At 56.1% G+C, this 17,451-nt stretch overlaps 1 protein-coding gene across 9 annotated transcripts in view; it reads right to left on the reverse strand.

Annotated features, from left to right (window-relative positions):
- kcc (solute carrier family 12 member kcc) overlaps positions 1 to 17,451 on the reverse strand; it is a 95,064-nt gene that overhangs the window by 36,114 nt on the left and 41,499 nt on the right. For all 9 annotated transcript variants that reach the window (XM_037213393.1, XM_037213388.1, XM_037213390.1 and 6 more), the window contains 3 exons: positions 13,586 to 13,674; positions 8,313 to 8,433; positions 3,858 to 3,991 (listed from right to left, as the gene is read on the reverse strand). In XM_037213393.1, the coding sequence (XP_037069288.1) occupies positions 3,858 to 3,991; positions 8,313 to 8,433; positions 13,586 to 13,674 (344 nt within the window). The remainder of the gene's footprint in view (positions 1 to 3,857; positions 3,992 to 8,312; positions 8,434 to 13,585; positions 13,675 to 17,451) is intronic.

Below are 17,451 nucleotides of genomic sequence, written 5' to 3' on the forward strand. Positions count from 1 at the left end.
CACACGCAGCACGCAGCACGCAGCACCACGCAGCACGCACACGACAGGAGCAGCTCCGAACGTCCGACAGCAGCTCCGAGCGCGGACAACAGCAGCTCCGGACGCGGACAACGGCAGCTCTGGACGCGGACAGCGGCAGCTCCGGAAGCGGACGACAGCAGCTCCGGACGCGGGCAACGGCAGCTCCGGACGCGGACAACAGCAGCTATGGACGCGGACAACAGCAGCTCCGGACGCGGGCAACGGCAGCTCTGGACGCGGACAACAGCAGCTCCGGACGCGGACAGCAGCAGCTCCGGACGCGGACAACAGCAGCTCCGGACGCGAAACACAGCAGCTCCGGGCGCGGACAATAGCAGCTCTGGACGCTACCGGCAGCAGAGCTCCCAGCGCCGACGGCGGCGGGTCGCCCAGCCGACGCCGGCCGGTGGTCCACCAGGCCCCCATTGATCACCGGCCGGCCGGGCCGGGCAGCGGCCGCCGAATCACTGCCGCCCAGCGCCGGCACCCCTGACAAATGGCTGCCGCACCTCCAGTGACGCACGGCACACAGCGGGCTGTGTCCATTACATGGCCCAGCTATTTACACGTCGCATGCACGTTACGTCGGGACTAATTGAACACCTTTATCGCTAGAAAAAGGAAAATGCTTACAAGCGGATCTGTAGGCCGTAGGCCATCTCCGGTGCTGTGAGAACGCGCTTGGGAGGAAATACGAAAAGATTTAATCCACTACCATCCGGTCATTAGTCTCATTCAGATAGAAGAAAACAAATGTAGTGTCCGGGACGATTTCCGACGCTCCTATCTCGCGCTTGGGAGACACGTTCGGCAATTATCCGCGCCGACAAACAGAAAATGTAGTGAGTCTGGGAACAGCTAGCAATCCTATAATGCGTTTATAATGGAAGTCCGCGACTATCTGTTCCACGCTCCAGCGGATTGGCATTACTTGTAATACAATAATTTCAGCACGAACATACCAGGTATTAACAGTGAGGAACACCGGAATAGAATAGCAATCAGCTCACGAAACAATGAGCTCATGGCAGCAGACTCAAACAGCTTGAGGCCCTAGCATGAGGCATATCCGGGATGAGTGTAAGCAGATTTTACACATCCTCACCTTGTAACCAGTGTATACACAGTGTATGCATAACATATTGTACATATACATATATATATATAATATACATACGCAAATATATACGCAATTCATACATACATAAAACATATCAGTGCCTGGAGGCTTGTGGAGCCCAGTTCGTTCTGGCCCACAGTTGGTTTTACTACTTTTCACATTTCAAGTCCTGTGGAGTCTTGACAGATATCAAACCACACACGCTTTGTGAGTAATGGGGCGTAACCACGGGGAAAATTTGCAGTGCAAGTTTAAGTTCATTTCATTAATGAATCATTTCAACAAGTGGCTTAGTGTTTGATTCGGCACAATTACAATAGCAGAAAGGGCGCAATATTACAACATGGTAAACCGCGACCGCATCCGCACCTCATCAATCATCCCGCCGTTCACACAATTTCGTCAAAAACAAAATCATTAATTCTCAGAACATGTTACACGGGGGCAAGCAAACAATGTTACTCAACGGCGAGCACGCGATGATAATACAACGGGACCGTCCAGGTCGTCCAGTCTGGTGGAAATCTTGCGGGTAGGGGAGGCAGCGATGGTAAGCGGCGGGCGGCTCCAGAACAAGACCACCGAAAAAATCGAAGGCCCCGCCCGCATACGGGGCGAAAGGTCACTGAACTGGCTCGACAACTCCATTAACCGCTTAACACAGCAGAAATATCAGCGGCCATTAGTTGAAAGCTGTCAGAGCAGGCGACGTTCATTTGTCACAATGGCCTCGGAATTTTGGTAACCGCTGAACTGGATAACGGCGGGCAGCCGCCAGGCAGACCAATTAGACGGCCTAGGCCCGACACCAGTCGCCTCTTGTTCGCCATTTCTTGCAATGCAGTACATACATATGGCTGTGCTACGAAACACCGCCGACCACCCTCACCAGACCAGTTTGATCTACGGAAGGTATGCGCTGTACCGAATGGTGTTTATCATGAACATTCTATCCATGATAAAATGCTATTTGTCTTACTACTTCTCGACCAATAATTCGCACTACAAGACCATTAAAGATAAACCAACAAATTGGACCTCGTCTTTGTGACTTGGCGTCTTCGACGCGCGGAGACTACTGCAACGACACTTGACGCCACCAACCTAGCACAGCAATTTCAGTTCAACGGACATATTACCAAAAGTCCCCACCTGACCCATGACTGGGCCGCCCCGGGTCAGCGCGGGTCACACGGTCCGCTACCAATTGGCTGTCATGGAGGGATCATGATGGAGGGATGAGCGCGGCTTTTGGGACGCGAATCCACATGTCTGCCACAAAGCTGTCAGCTGTCCGACCGTCTACCAGCTGAGCTACGGGAGGCGGATGAAGGACACGCGTCATTCTCTGTCGCTGCATCAGCTGAACTGCAGGGACGGAAACCAAACAGCACATCCCCGCTCAGTCCAGAGTCTAAAACAATTCCGAGGTTGCAATTCCGACAACAATTCCTACCTTACAGCACGCCCGCGCTCTGCGTAATGTATAGAGCAATCCTGCTGTGGACAGAGCACTTTCCACACCGCCACCTCAGAGCCGCGTAAGATTCCCGTCGGCACGCTGCCTCCAGACCACGAAAAAACAAAGTGTAGACTTCACGCCTAGCAGGCGGGACAAACAAACCATTACCTGGATGAGGACAAATGCCTCTGCAATGGCGCAGCTGCCGGGTCACTGCATCTTTTTGATGAGGGCAAATGCCTCTGCAATGGCATAGCATGCGGGTCACTGCGTCTTTTTGATGAGAGAAACGCCTCTATGATGGCATAAGCCGGGTCAATGCGCCCTTCTGAAGCGTTCTATTTGAAAAGGGGTAGTGTGACGCACTTCGTCAAATCTCTTCCATGAGGCGCAAGCGACTGCAACGATCATACTGCCGCACGGGAGCCATGGCGAAACGGGGATTCGAGCCCGCGGCCTTATTTGAGAGTCCAACGCGGTAAACGCTCGGCCATCGCACCCCCTGGTCACTGCGTCCAAATCTCATCCGTTTCCCCACGGTCTCCTGTCCTCCAGCATTCAGACAAAAACAGGATAACAAAATTTATCCAACCAAAATTCACTTAACAGCCACAGACCCTACGGATCCCAGCAGTCTAATCCACTAGCAATTTCCGAGGCAGGCCTGCAAAAGCCCGGGGAAAGCACCAACTAGAAGGCGGGCCAGTAAAAGCCCGGAGAAAGGCACCAACACCGGCGATCCGTGCGTCGCACTGCCCGGCTGCGGGCCGTGCTGACACCGGCGCGACCGGTGCTGGGGGGACGTGGATCCCCTCTGTTCAGTCGTGGGTGAGGGAAGGACGCAACAGGGGACGGAGGCGTCGCGCAGCGATAGGCCATCCACCAAGCGGCGACACACAGAGGCAAACCGTTCACCATACAACACACAGAGGAGGGCCGTTCACAACACAGCAGCACACAGAGGTGGACCGTTCACCACACGCAGTACACAGAGAGGGGACGTTCATCACACAGCAACACACAGAGGGGAACCGTTCACCACACAGCAGTACATAGAGAGGGACCGTCCACCACACAGCAGTACATAGAGAGGGACTGATCACCACACAGCAACACACAAAGTGGGACCATTTACCAGACAGCAACACACAGAGGGAGACCGTTCCCACACAGCAGCACAGGAGGTTCATTACATTACATCACGTTCATCTTCATTACATCACGCAGCAGCCCACGGAGAGGCACACTACTCACCACACAGCAGCACATGAGCACCACCATGAAGCTCTCCAGGGCGCCGGCCGTGCCCACGATCCACGTCAGCCGGATGAACAGTATGACGCCGAATATGTTCTGAATGCATGGAAGAAAGACGCCCAGCATCGTGCCTGAAAGGGGACGGGCGCCGCGTGAGGTGCGGCCCAGCATCGGCGGCGACGCGCAGCACGGACAGTGGCGGCACGCCAGGGGCGGCTGAAACCCCGATGAACTCGAGACAATAACTCCTGCTGTCGATGACAAACCACGGAAACAAGCTGGGCCATAATTCATGATGGCACGGCAAATAATAAAAGACCCGACGAAATATTTGAGGGCGATAATGAATAATGAGCTGATATACGCAAATGATGCATAGGAAAAATTCGTGTAGCGGGACAACGTTAGTCAACGCAGGAATCCGTGTTCAGTATACGCCGAACCCGTTACTTTGGCGAGCCTAATGCGCTCTCATAAACGAATTTGGAAAGGAATCCGAAAAGTGAGCGCATCGCAGAATACGGCGCATTAAGACAGCGGCCCAGTATATCCCGTCGCATTACTTTCCAATCTCAAGAACTTGGCCCTATTCCTAGGAACATCTGCACGCCTCTCAGGCGTTGACTTCCGCCGCAGCTGAAATCAACGCTGGGCGAAAATAGCGCGAGGAAGACAAAAGGCATCACACATTTCCATAATTAAAAATGCCGCCCGGCGACCGGGCTGGCTCTACTCGGTGAGATAACTCCACCGGTGTCGGTGCTAAGCTGGGCCGTGCTGCCAGCCTCTCAGAGCAGGCCAGACTGCAAGACGGGCGGCGCCGTCACGCTCGCGCGCGGCACCGTCCTGGACTGGGCGGCAGCGAGCGTGCCAGCGGCACCGTCCCGGACTGGGCGGCGGCGTGCCCGCGACACCGCCGGAGTGGGCGGCGGGAAGGATGCCCGTGGCACAGTCTCGGAGTGGGCGGCGGCGAGCGTGCCCTCAGCACCGCCGGAGTGGGCGGCGGCGAGCGTGCCCTCAGCACCGCCGGAGTGGGCGCGGCGAGTGTGTCCTGAGCGACCCGCTCCGCCACGGTACCACCCCGGACATTCCACCAATCTCATCAGCAACAGGCATACATTGTTCGGCGCATAACACGGCGACTAATCTAGCCAAGCATCAGGCGAGCTGGCTTTCCCCATCCTCAGAGTGTCCGACAGTGAAAGACACCAATTCAAGCCGAGCAATAGCGGCACCCTAGTACCCGGCATCCGTCGGAATACATGCTCGTGGATCACTATGCCAAGCATCAGCGGCCGGCCACTAAGGTATGCGCTTCATTTCCACCCTGGGCAAGCACAAATTGGGCTGAAAGTCACAAATGGACCAATCACACTGCTGATACAGATGGCGAGCGGCCACAGCCTTGCTCACGGTCTGGAATAACCGCGTCGCCGAGCAAAATTCGAAACAATGCGACGTCATGTAACGCGATAAATAACTGCTGAGCGCAATGATGATGTGTTTTATCTGGTGTTTTATGGCGCGCCGACTGAAGTGGCCACTTTGCGACCATAACGCTACTTTCTACATTAGTGAGGTGCGCAAATATTCTAAAAGTCACTGTCCTCAAGGGACAAAATAACTTTCGCTCTGAGCAAACTGAAGTCATCAACTTCATCACACAACGGCACAAACGACGCACGTGGTCTAAAGTGACGTTGTCATCCTTCAAACAATGTGAGCACAAATCGATCACCTGGACAGTAAGAAACGCGCCACATCGTGGGACAGAGCCCCATTGGCCCCATACAACAGGCAGCCATGGGTCTCCAGTGCGTGACCGATACGCAGTCTTCAGAGACCTTTTTCGTCTCACATTGCGAGAGCATCACACTTCCGAGACCACAATCCGGCTGGGACAATCCTAATGTGATTAGGGATCCAACACTAGGCTGAAGTGCTTACGGCCCAATCAAATGATTACAGGTGTATTAAAATGTCCCACGCAGGTGGACTCTGGACATAAAGAGCTAGGAGCAAAAAAAAAGAACAAACAAACAAAAAAAGCCTTCTCAGGGAATCTCTGGACATCAACATGTCACTAATGATCTTATTGAGAGCGTATTTCGCGAATATGGATGTGTGTATGCATGTATGTATGTATGCATGCGTGTATGCATGTATGCATGTGTGTAGTATGTATGTATGTATGTGTATACGCATATATGCATGAATATATATATATATATATATATATATATATATCTCTCTCTCTCTCTCTCTCTCTCTCTCTCTCTCTCTCTCTCTCTCTCTCTCTCCTCTCTCTCTCTCTCTCTCTCTCTCTCTCTCTCCTCTCCTCTCTCCTCTCTTCTCTCTCTCTCTCTCTCTCTCTCTCTCTCTCTCTCTCTCTCTCTCTCTCTCTCTCTCTCTCTCTCTCTCTCTCTCTCTCTCTCTCTCTCTCTCTCTCTCTTTCTCTTCCCTGCAACCTGTACCAATCTACTGCAAACAAAGTGCAGAAAGGGCAGGAGCAATAAAATAATAACATCAATATGATCTGAACAATATGAACGTACCACCAAGACTTCCGCGATCGCAACAACAGCACGTCAAAGGACGTCAAGGAAAAATAAGGTAACATAGCATACAACCACGCCCCGTGTCTGGAGCCGCGTCTCTCCACCACAAACCGCATCTCTCAAAGCTCGCGTGGGAATGCTCTGGCCCAATAACGTCAAATAACGGCCACCGCCACTGTCGAAGTAGTTGGCGGCCGGCAAAGCTGACATTCAGCCATGCAAATTCAATACGGTGTCGTTTCAGTTTTGCTCCTCTAGCTGACAGCATGACAATCGCATTTGACTAACATCACCCATAGCTTCCCGGCCACTGTTAGCTCTGCCATTTCCATTTCCACAGGCGGGCGTTAGCCAGACAAGATGGCGGCGCGCCTGGGGGGCAGCGGAGAAGATGACAATTTGATGCTGAAAAGACAAACGTCTCCCGAGCGTCTCTTTTGTGTCTGCAGCCAGTGGCCCGCCAGTTACGCCGAATAAAACAACTCGGTTGCAAAAACCGCCCGGTGCTGTTTGATTTCTCCAGAGAAAGAAGAAGTGAAACCGGGTGGAGATAGCACAGATTAGTCCTGTTCCAGCTCCAATGTTTTGCAAAATGCAGGAAAATGCCGCCTGAAAGTCACAAGCAATTACAGACGTCCCGTCACATACCCGTGTTATAATTTCGCCCCAAACTGGACGATAACGTGATCGGCAAAAACGCTAGGAGGTCGAGAAATCTGATCACCGACAGAGGCGGCTCTAAAAAGGCAGCCTCTAAATCAAGCTACATGAGACAAACCAGACAACAAAGTGGTACGTCGCGCGCACCCTAACACAATGCCTTCGAGACGCACGAGCCGCTGTGAACAGCGCTCCGAATCGGCAACTGTGAAATTCTGGTTACGGACCAACACTGCGCACATCACTGGTGCTGTGGCCATGACCGCTGGCTGGGATTTCACACTTCATGACCGATGCAATTTGATGCGTCAGTACACAATCTAACCACGTGCTTCGAGGCGTCGGGGAGGCGCATCGCCAACCCCCGTGCACCCTATGCGCCGCTCGGTGTCACGCGGTCCTTATCGACGGCGTCACCACGGTCCTGTTCCCCAGGGATCTGCGGCGACCCTCGACACGTGCGACGGCGATCCGGACCGGGAGCGTGCGACCATCCGGCCGCCGCCGGGAGCGGCCCGCAGCCCACTCGACGCCCTGTTATGCAACAGCTACGAGATGGGTCGGAGCGCGGGTCGCGGAGCACATCGTAGAGCGGGCTGACGGCCGCTGGTGGGCCGACCCGGCCAATTCCCGGCGGCATCTCAGAGACGGGCGCCGCCGACGCGCTTCACACGGCCCGCCGATGACCCGACGGGCCGCCCCGACCGGCGGACGACCGGCGGAGGCGCGCCCACAGCTCGAGGCAACATCAGCTGCGGTCCGACGCGCCGCCGGCAGCGGGAGATGCCGGACCGGCAACCAATCGTCCGATTTCGGTCGCGCTCGGCGGCAGAACTTGGGTCGTTTCATCTGTTTATACGCGGCGCGGAGAGCGGGCAAAACTTGAGACTTCGAATTGGGCGCCGTTGCTGGTTTTACGAGCGGAGCGGCAGTTCCATCACCGACACAGTTGTCGCCCACTGCGGGCGGCGATCACGCCCGGCAGTCGTCCGCCAACAGATAACCCGGGGATCCGCGCACGCAAAGCCAAACAACGGCGCTGAGCGGCACACAATCTTCCGACGGCGGTCAATGAACTGGAGCGCACATCAGAAGCGCGTCGTACGTGCTTCGACCGTCAGAAGACGCCTCACGTTTCATGGCGTGGCTATACCAACAGCGATCTCGGCAGCTCACTCACGTGAGCTCGACGTGCCGCCCCGCCGCCCGCCGGCGTCTGCGTGGTCGCACTCACCGAGCTTGGTCTGTCGCCGCACCGGCTTCTGGTCATGGTCGTTGGCCGACGGGATGATGGCGTTGTAGTTGGCCAGCGAGTGGACCAGTGACACCACGCGTGGCCGCTCTTCCAGCTCCTCCTGTGGGACACGGCAGCGACGTCAGACGCCCTAAAAGTCCCCAGCGGCAACATCATATCAGTCGTCAGTACTGGGGCGCTATGTTTATGTGCCGTACCGCGATTTCGGCTTCCCGATCACGCTATTCAAAGGCACAAGTGCTCTCCAGCCGAGAGGCACCCCAAGGCTACCTTCTCGTCGTGCCTGGAGCGGAAGAGTTCCGGCCAACCGAGCCGCAACACGGCCGTCGCTCATCTGCCCCTGAAGCCACCCACTGTCGCCGGGGCCCTCCGTTAATATCCGGGAACGGCGGCTGTTCAGGGCGGCCGGGGTCACTCTAGACTGGCGTGCCGCGCATCCTGACCTACCGCTCGCCCAGCCGCGCCGCTGGTGGCGCTACAAATCTACCGCAAGCGTGACGGTGGACCCGGCAAGCGGGCATTATGTCTCGGCCGCTTCCAAACCATCGCACGCCCAGGGATTGAACGCGGCAGTGTTCTCAGGGCGCAGGGCACGTCTGTCTTTGATGTAATGAGTGCGGGACGGCCGGACATCGACGGCAGACAAGGGGAAGGGGGGGGGGGGGCACACTTGTACGCCATCAAAGCCGAGCCGATTCAGCGGCCGGGCTGATCCAGTGCTTGAGCGGGATTGAGCATTGTTCGGTTCGAGCCAGGGAGCGACCGGGCGGCGCTGCTCGCCCGCGACCGACGGCCGTGAACTACGCCGGCCTAACGACCCGAGCAGCTTGACGCGTCGTAATTATTGCACAGTTAGCTTCAAACGCATCAGAGTTCGGTTCGGCTGTGACACAGCCCGCCGTCAGCCGAGTGATTTAGTGGCCCAAGTTGCGGCGGCGTAGTTCGACTCGCAGCCTGTCACGAGCGCCGGTCAACTCGCAGTGCGCGCGTGTGTGGGGCCGGAGCGGCGCGGCGGCGCCGACGCCCGCCCGGTGAGTGTTTCGCCCGGTGGCTGAGCAGCTGATAGTCCACGGTCGTGCCCGTATTGATCAAGTCTGAAGCTCGGCGAACGGCGGACAAAAGACGCGCCCGCTCGTCCGATCCTCAGCGCCCCTTGATCACGTTAGCCTGAAAGCCGACGAGTGCGGCGCCCGGCAGATGAATAGCCGCAAAAACGGCATTCCTGGAAATGACAACGCCGGCCGTGAATGGCGAGCGGTTCAGACCGCCTGGAATGATAATGCTACTCGTCTGCCGGCGCGTCGTATCGGACGGCCGCTTCCTGAACGCGACATGCGGGCGCCCGACGCATTTAAAGGGCGAGGCTTCCCGGCACACTGGGCTTGATGGCAATGCTCCAAACAGCCTGTTTGGCATGCTCGCTAGGGAACGCTGGGACTAACCTTCACGTCCCACATGCGTCGACTCGCAGCGGCATTCCACTGACATAATTTGGTAACACACTTCTGCAAAACTAAACGGAAATGGCCTCAACGTGGTTCACACTGAGCCCGACAAGCGCCGTTCGCCATCCCACAGCGACTCTGCAAAGCTTTTTCCCAAACTTTAATATCTGAGCGGCCACATCGGCACACTTTGAGCAGCCATTTCTAACCGTGTTCCGCACACTCAGCGAGTGCCGTGATCGTGCCCGCCCGTTGCTGAGTTGCGCGTCCAAAGTTCAGCAGCTTCGCGGGGTGCGGGGCGAGATAAACCTCCGCGCTGCTCTTTCCTCTTGGGGCCATCCAGCGCCGCCTGCTTCCAGCCAAACGTACTGCATAATATTGCCAGCAAGGCAATTACTCAGAATGCGCCACCCATATGAAACGTTGTTTTTCACAAAGGTTAAGCGCTTAATCAGAGGTAGGAAAAAACAATACAAGCAGCCCAAACCATGCGAAGATTAGGGGAGCGTTATTCGTGTGCGCAGAAAAGTGCTCTGAAATTCAAATGTATGCTGTCAAGCAGAGTGACATGCCATCTGCACCACACCAGGCAGAACGACGGGGAAAAATACACGGAACGTTTGGATCGCCGTCAGGAAACCCTATCCAGCAATCCGTGCAGCCTGTAACACTGGCAGCCGCAGGTTGGCACCAAGGCCCTGCGGGCAAGACACCGGACTTGCCACGGAAACCCGAGCTTAAGGCCGACCGCGGCGCTGGCCGCCGGGTGTTCGAGACGGACGCCGAGCCGCTGTGCCCAGCCAGCGGCTCCACGGCGTCGGTCTCTGCCCGCGCTCTTACGCATCGTCGCACGTTAATATGGCAAACAACACAACTATCAGGCCGCGTGACCAGCAATGTTCAGCGGCGCAGCGCACGTGGAATGGCGTCACTACTTTTTGGGTCAAAAGGGATCGGGACATATCAGCCCTTTTCACGTAAGCCGTATTGGACCGGGACTTAATTTGGTACCAAATATGAAATGGTTGAAAAAAAACAAGTAGTACGGTGGTTTGTAGTCAGGGCTATCGAAATAACCGCAAAGATTTATTCCGGGAGTGCATTTCTTTCTAATTTCATCATTATATACATATTTGTCATTTCATGTTAGCACTTAATGGTTCGTTCCCGTGGGCTCAAATACATAAACATGACCAGCCGGATAGAAAATAACGAGAAGAAATGCGCTGCCAGAGTAAAGCGTACCAGCTATTTTGATAGACCGGACGAATCGTGACGAGTTTCACTCCCAGTTTATTCTTATTTACGTGTATTTGACACTTAGGTGCCCATGGAGTGCGGCGCAACCAAGTAACGTACCAGTCCAATAGACGCTGGCGTGAAGAGTTAATAAGTGGATACATGAGCACGCTTCAAGAGTAGGCCATTTTATACCTGAGATATGCGCAGTATTATTCTGGAATGCTGTTGGCCAGAGGAGAAGAAGCTTCTCCATCTTCCATATGCACTACATATGCCTGCGCATACCAGAAGCCAGACAGAGAGCCGACATATGTGTGCCATGAGCGTGGACGCCAAGCCAAAATTGATGCTTGCCACGCTGTGGACTATGCCATGATATTCTCAACAAGCATCAGACTGTATGAATCGATGAGGACGCGTCTGGGAATACGGGCACCAGCTTGATTCCAGTTCAAATTTATTGCTACCTGTCATCGCCGCTGAACGGTGCGACTAATGGCGATGCCGCCTACCAATGTACTGGAGTGCCGTGGGGTTGATCAGGGCGAAGCGCAGCGGTCTTCTAGCTGGGGGAGCGGAAAAGAAACAAATTGCCGACTGCACGAACTATGCTGAACCGCGGCGATCACAGAAGACGAACTCGTTAGTGATGATTCCAGCAGGGACACACACTTGCAAAAACTTTCACCGAGCTAAAAAGCTTATAAAACCGCTTTAACGCGCATAGATTCATTTACAAGCCATTATGATTACCTCTGCCCTCACCGCCGACGCATCCCGCTAGTTTGTTGCACGCCAATGTTGGCCCGAACGCCTCGGAGAACTAATGAACACTTCCCGGGTTGGATTAACAATGCAAATGAATCGAAATATGGTTCGGCCACATTAAATGTCAGCAGGGAGGAAGTTGCATTTGTGAAGGCTTTCCTGCCCACCGAAATGTGGCACGACACACTGAGTGAACCATACAGGAATGCCATTTGCTGGCACATTCGCCACCTTCCATTTGTTGGCTCGGACATTTAACCTCCCCACCGCCCACCCTGGGGATCTTTGAAACCAGTGTTGAAAAAATGGCCCAATCTGGCTGATCTAAAGGCCAGAGATATCCCTGGATGGTGCGACCTCGGCACATACCAATGCGTTAGCCTGTCGTTGATGGATGACGTTACATGTCGGGTCCAAGGTCACAGCTTTTAGATAATTGTACCTAGGATGACTGTAACCACTTTTTTAGTGCAAAGAGTCTGCAACATTTGTTGAGTACTGCAGAATTTAGACTGCCTGTTCCTTTGTTAGTTAAAGCAAATCGATTGACAGGGTGTGCTGCGCATTGTGAGCTGGCCTACTTCGCACCTCGGCGTGCATTGGCCTTTTTGGTTTAATGCTACGAGAAATGCAATAAGCCACTGCAGGACCACGAGGCGCGCGTTTTTTACGCGCCACGGAATCTTAATGAAACATCGGCGTCTCTCCTGTTGTTATTGTCCGGCGGTGCACCCGCTGTCACATGGCTGGTCGCTTCCTCTATGTTTTCACACCCACAGGCAGAGCCCGCGCACGACCGACGACACAGCTGTGACTGATGACGCCACCCATCGACCAGCCGGCGAGCCGGGCCCAGCAGCGGGAGGGCTCACTGATGGAATCTGCCGCACGGCCCGCTGACTCAGAGCTGGTCCTGCTGAAGGCCGCATTACACGGCGCTCGCACGCGGGAGTGTCGAAAGCAACGATGACATTGTTGACAAAGTTCGACATTGTTGGTTCAAGAACGGTGGAATCGATACGACTCTGCGATCAGTGAGCCATCGGAACAAATGCAATGGTTTAAGAAGATTCACTGATGGATAGCGGCTATCGGCTGGCCTTCCCAGCAGCATCTGCCGCTCCGCCCAAGGAACCGGGCCTGGGTCACGGGCACAAGCCGTTCAATGACGACCGGTTTGCAACATCAGCGCCAATAATAACGCAAAGAGCAACAACGGGTGTCCACCACGACCAATGCCTTGCAGCAGACGCTAGCAGCAATCACCACCGGGACACCGACGGCACAAATGCGCCAAGCCCAAGTGAGACACCAGCCCCCCAAAAATAAAAAAGAAGTGCACACGTAACAAGTGTTTGGCTATGGCGAAACGCGTCCTGACTGCAAATGAGGCGATCTATCGCGGTGATGCGCGCAGGGCTAATGAAGCCCCGCATGCGCCCAGTGCGACCTTAATACGCCAGAGCCGTGCCCAGCCAGGCTGTATGGGCCCGCTACTGCCGAACGTCGGGAAGCGGGGCACAAGCGGCACTGCGACTCCCACACCGCTGGCACCGGGGCACGTCCCCTCGCTGGACAGCGGGGCGTCGATGAGCTGGGGAGACGTCCACACCGAGGCAGACGCGGCCGACGTATACGCCATTGTGGCCCGTCATTGCGTCACTGGTGAAAAACAAGCATCAAGCGAACTCTGGTGTTGCACAAGCCGAGCGCGGTTCTTAATCTACGCAACGTTCCCAGAACCGTGCGAGCGTCCATCCCCACATCAGCTGCGTGACGGGCGTTCCGACGACTTACGCTGTAGAGATAAAGGTTCTTGTCGTATCCGGACAGGCCCTCATTCTCGTCGACGGCGAACGGCTGGTTATCCGGCAGATCGACACTCCCTGCAATGAAGGCAGCGGTCGTCAGCTGGGGTCCGCAGGACGGCTCTCACTACACCATTCTGCCGCATCGGAACAGACCTGCCATTCTCTTTACGGCGAGCACAACGACAGAGCATAGAGGCTGCTCATTCCACTGAGGATTGCCGCACCCAGAACCTCCGAAAAAGACTTGATCCATTTTGGGTGCGATGAGCGTAACAGCAAAAGGTCTGGCACAGGCCGGATCTGACCATCCACGGTCACGTTCGTTGGAATGAAACACAGCAGTGCACTCTTGTCTGATGGGCTCGTTATCGACGCAATTCAAGCGCTACGTGACTCCGTCATGCAATCATTTCTAGCCAAGCAAAACAAAATGGCGTCGGCTAACAAAGCAGTGGTCCTGATGATCTTGATGATATCGGTGATGGGCGTGCCAGCACAGCACATGAGATGCATGGCAGGAACGGTGTACTTTTAGGGAGGGGGGGGGGGGTGTTTGTTAGATGTCACTCTACTTATACAGCTGCCGGTTGAAGGTTGGCATAGGTTTGTTCGTACCCGTGATGACGCACGGCGCAAGCAAAAGACGGAACGCAATACCAGTGCGACGAGCCTGGCGCTGAGAACGAAAAGATCCGCGGAAAGACCAAGCACGGATGGAATGCGTCTTTCACCACGCTCTTTAGGGATGTAGATTAACTTTAATAATGACGCAGCTTCTCCAGCCAGCTTCATTCCGACACAATCAGCTGGATGAATGCCAAATTCTCTGAACATTCGAAAACGCATACCAATTACGTGTAACAAAACCACGCAGGCCATAACGGTGACCGTCGATGCTACTGCTTTCCACATGAGGTTACCACCCTTACGTAATGATGCGTGCAACTGGACAAGGCGAAACGCCCACCAATCTCTATTCGGATCAGTGAACCAAAGACAAGCCCGGACACCCCACAGATGGACCGAAAGCGCCTCCGCAGCACGCACACCAGCCACAGCGGCGCGGGGCGCACGGTGGCGAGGCCCCTGCACCGTCAGCCTCGCCGGCGATGGTCGCCGCGCGTCGACCGGCGGCGGCCGGACGCGGAGACGGCGGCGAGCTCCTGCCGTGTCGCTGGGGCGGAGCGCGGCAGCCGGCGCGGACCGCCAGCGGCGCTCTGATCGCCCCCCGAGCGGGGCTCTCCGGCCCTCGCTGGACAATGGGCGTCGCACGCCGGCTGCCGCCGCTCCGGTGACCGCCGACCCTCACAGTGGATGGCGCGAGCGCCATTTCTATCCAGGGTCTTCTCACGCGTGTGTGCACGACCGCTGCTGTCAGCCGGAGGTCAGCATGACGACCGCCTCGGATTGCAGTCTCACTCGCACATCTGCGCATCGGCGCCTGCGACGCGGTAGCGCTCTCTGTGAGGCGAGTCTCGGGATCGCCGTATCTCTGTGAGGCGAGTCTCGGGATTGCGGTACCTCTGTGAGGCGAGTCTCGGGATCGTGGTACCTCTGTGAGGCGAGTTTCGGGATCGCGGTTCCTGTGAGGCGAGTCTCGGGATCGCGGTGTCTCTGTGAGGCGAGTCTCGGGATCGCGGTATCTCTGTGAGGCGAGTCTCGGGATCGCGGTATCTATGTGAGGCGAGTCTCGGGATCGCGGTATCTCAGTGAGGCGAGTCTCGGGATCGCGGTATCTATGTGAGGCGAGTCTCGGGATCGCGGTATCTATGTGAGGCGAGTCTCGGGATCACAGCATCTCAGTACGACCACAGCACCAGCACCTCTGTTTACCTCTCTTCTCAATCCTCCAGCCCAGAAACGGTCAGCTCAGACCGAAAGAAATCAACCCCCAATCCCCCAAACCCCAACCCCAAGAGATCAAAACCAACCCCAACCGAGCCCAAAACACACAACAAGAATGCCGGCAGAAGCGGACCGACTGGCGGGACCTGCGGCGGCCCTCAGCGTGGCGGCGGCGGCGGCGCTCAGGCACGAGCCCCTCAGAGCCGACGTCGCAAGACCATCGGGCGGGCAGCCACCGAGCATCAGCCCGCCTTGCCTCACGCGACAGCCGCCCGCGCCGCGACACCGGCGCCACGCGGCTCCGGCCTGGACGGCTCCGCCCGGGGCGCGGCTGCGACGACGCACCCGCGGCGCGGGCCGGTCCACACGGCCGCGTGGAACTCCCGCCGAGTGCAAGGCGCCCGGCGCGGCGATTCAGCCGCTTGTGACCTTGTAACGGCGCGAACGCCGCGCCAGCATGGAAACCGCTGAAGATCAAATGGCTTGGGGAGCGGGCCACCCTGGGGAATGGTTTCTTCAACCCAGCAGCTCCCTTTGATCACGCCCAAACTCGCCGGAGCTCCCAGCAGAGGCGGCGCTTTTGAAGGGCGTCCTGGGTACGCTCAAAAGGAAAATTACTCATTTGCGTGTGTGCGGTATGAGTCGGGAAAGAAGACAAAGATACCGGCATGATAAACATGCCTTGCCCGCCTATTTCACGAGATGAACGGCAAAACCCCAACGGCATTCGTAATGACGAATGCCGTTGGGGTTTTAAAAAAGCCTTAGTTAATATTTCTGATATGTGCGCTGGCTCCAGTGCATTATGCGGCGCGCAAAAACCTCCGCGGCCACAGATGCGGCATAAGGAATGACGTTAGCTGGCGTCATGACCATGAGTTAAGAATAAATCACAAAAACCTGGTATGACCCACGGGGACGAGATCAGTCATCAGATCATCAGATCATAAGATCATCAATCAACAGCTGGAGGTTGCATTATCCGGCTGGGAGGGTTCAGGTGCCGACAGCGTGGCTCTGCGCGGCGCTCGATCAATTCATAGCTAAAGTAATCCTCACAAAATATTCGTCTGCGCTGACCATGATTACATGTCACCTGTCTCTACATCTACACCCTTCAAAACGGAGATGATGATTACGCTTCAATATTTCTGAGCGAAGAATCCGCCAGCGAACATTCGATGGGACAGCAAAACCACTTTCATTATTGGTAATCAGTTGGCATGTTGTTCCGAACGGTCTACAGACTCATAGCAGATGCTAAAACCAGCAGAGCTTGATGAACTGCCCTGACCAGCCCAGTCGAATCGACCGCCTTGAGTCCACCTCCAAAGCACGGTGCCCTTAGCTGGGCACATCCCCACAGCAATCTTTTAGCCAGATACGACCGAGCCGGCTTTGTTCCGCGCCGTTCCGACATCACGTGACCTAGGAGCCAACGTCAGCCGACTTCCGCTACACGGCTGACCGGTCCGGCCGGGAGCCAAACATGTTTGCCGGGCCAAGCACTTCAGTTATATCCTGAGCCGAGCCCATTATCGACAAATCCCAAACTGAGACCGCCGCCGGTCCGGAGACGCAATTACCGCCAGCAGAGGGCCCCGGAAGGCGGCCGAACACGGCAGCGTGCACGCTGTGGGGGAGGCTCCACTCACGTGAGTCGAACGAATCCAACAACTTCGGCAATGTATAAATGTTATATCCCGCGCGCCTTTCATTAATGCAGGCGCAGCACCAGCCACCAGACGAGCGCGCAGCATACTAATGCGAGCTCTCCGACCGGTTGCCGCGGCAGCCCCTTTCCACTAATTGGTGTTCAATAATTGCTGACATCTCGGAGCCGTGGCACGCGGCGCGCAGTAGCGCACGACAGTGCCACCTCTCGGTGGACGGCCAGGTGTTTGTGGGTCCAGGCGGCGCCGTGCCGACACCAGGCGCCGGGAGAGGCCCCCACCGGCGCGAGGGCCACCGCTGGGCGGCCGGCAGCGCGCGGCGCCGAGGGCGTCG

Source organism: Pollicipes pollicipes, unplaced genomic scaffold, assembly GCF_011947565.3.
Source record: "Pollicipes pollicipes isolate AB1234 unplaced genomic scaffold, Ppol_2.1 Scaffold_3087;HRSCAF=3621_pilon_pilon_pilon, whole genome shotgun sequence".
Taxonomy (NCBI): Eukaryota; Metazoa; Arthropoda; class Thecostraca; order Pollicipedomorpha; family Pollicipedidae; genus Pollicipes; species Pollicipes pollicipes.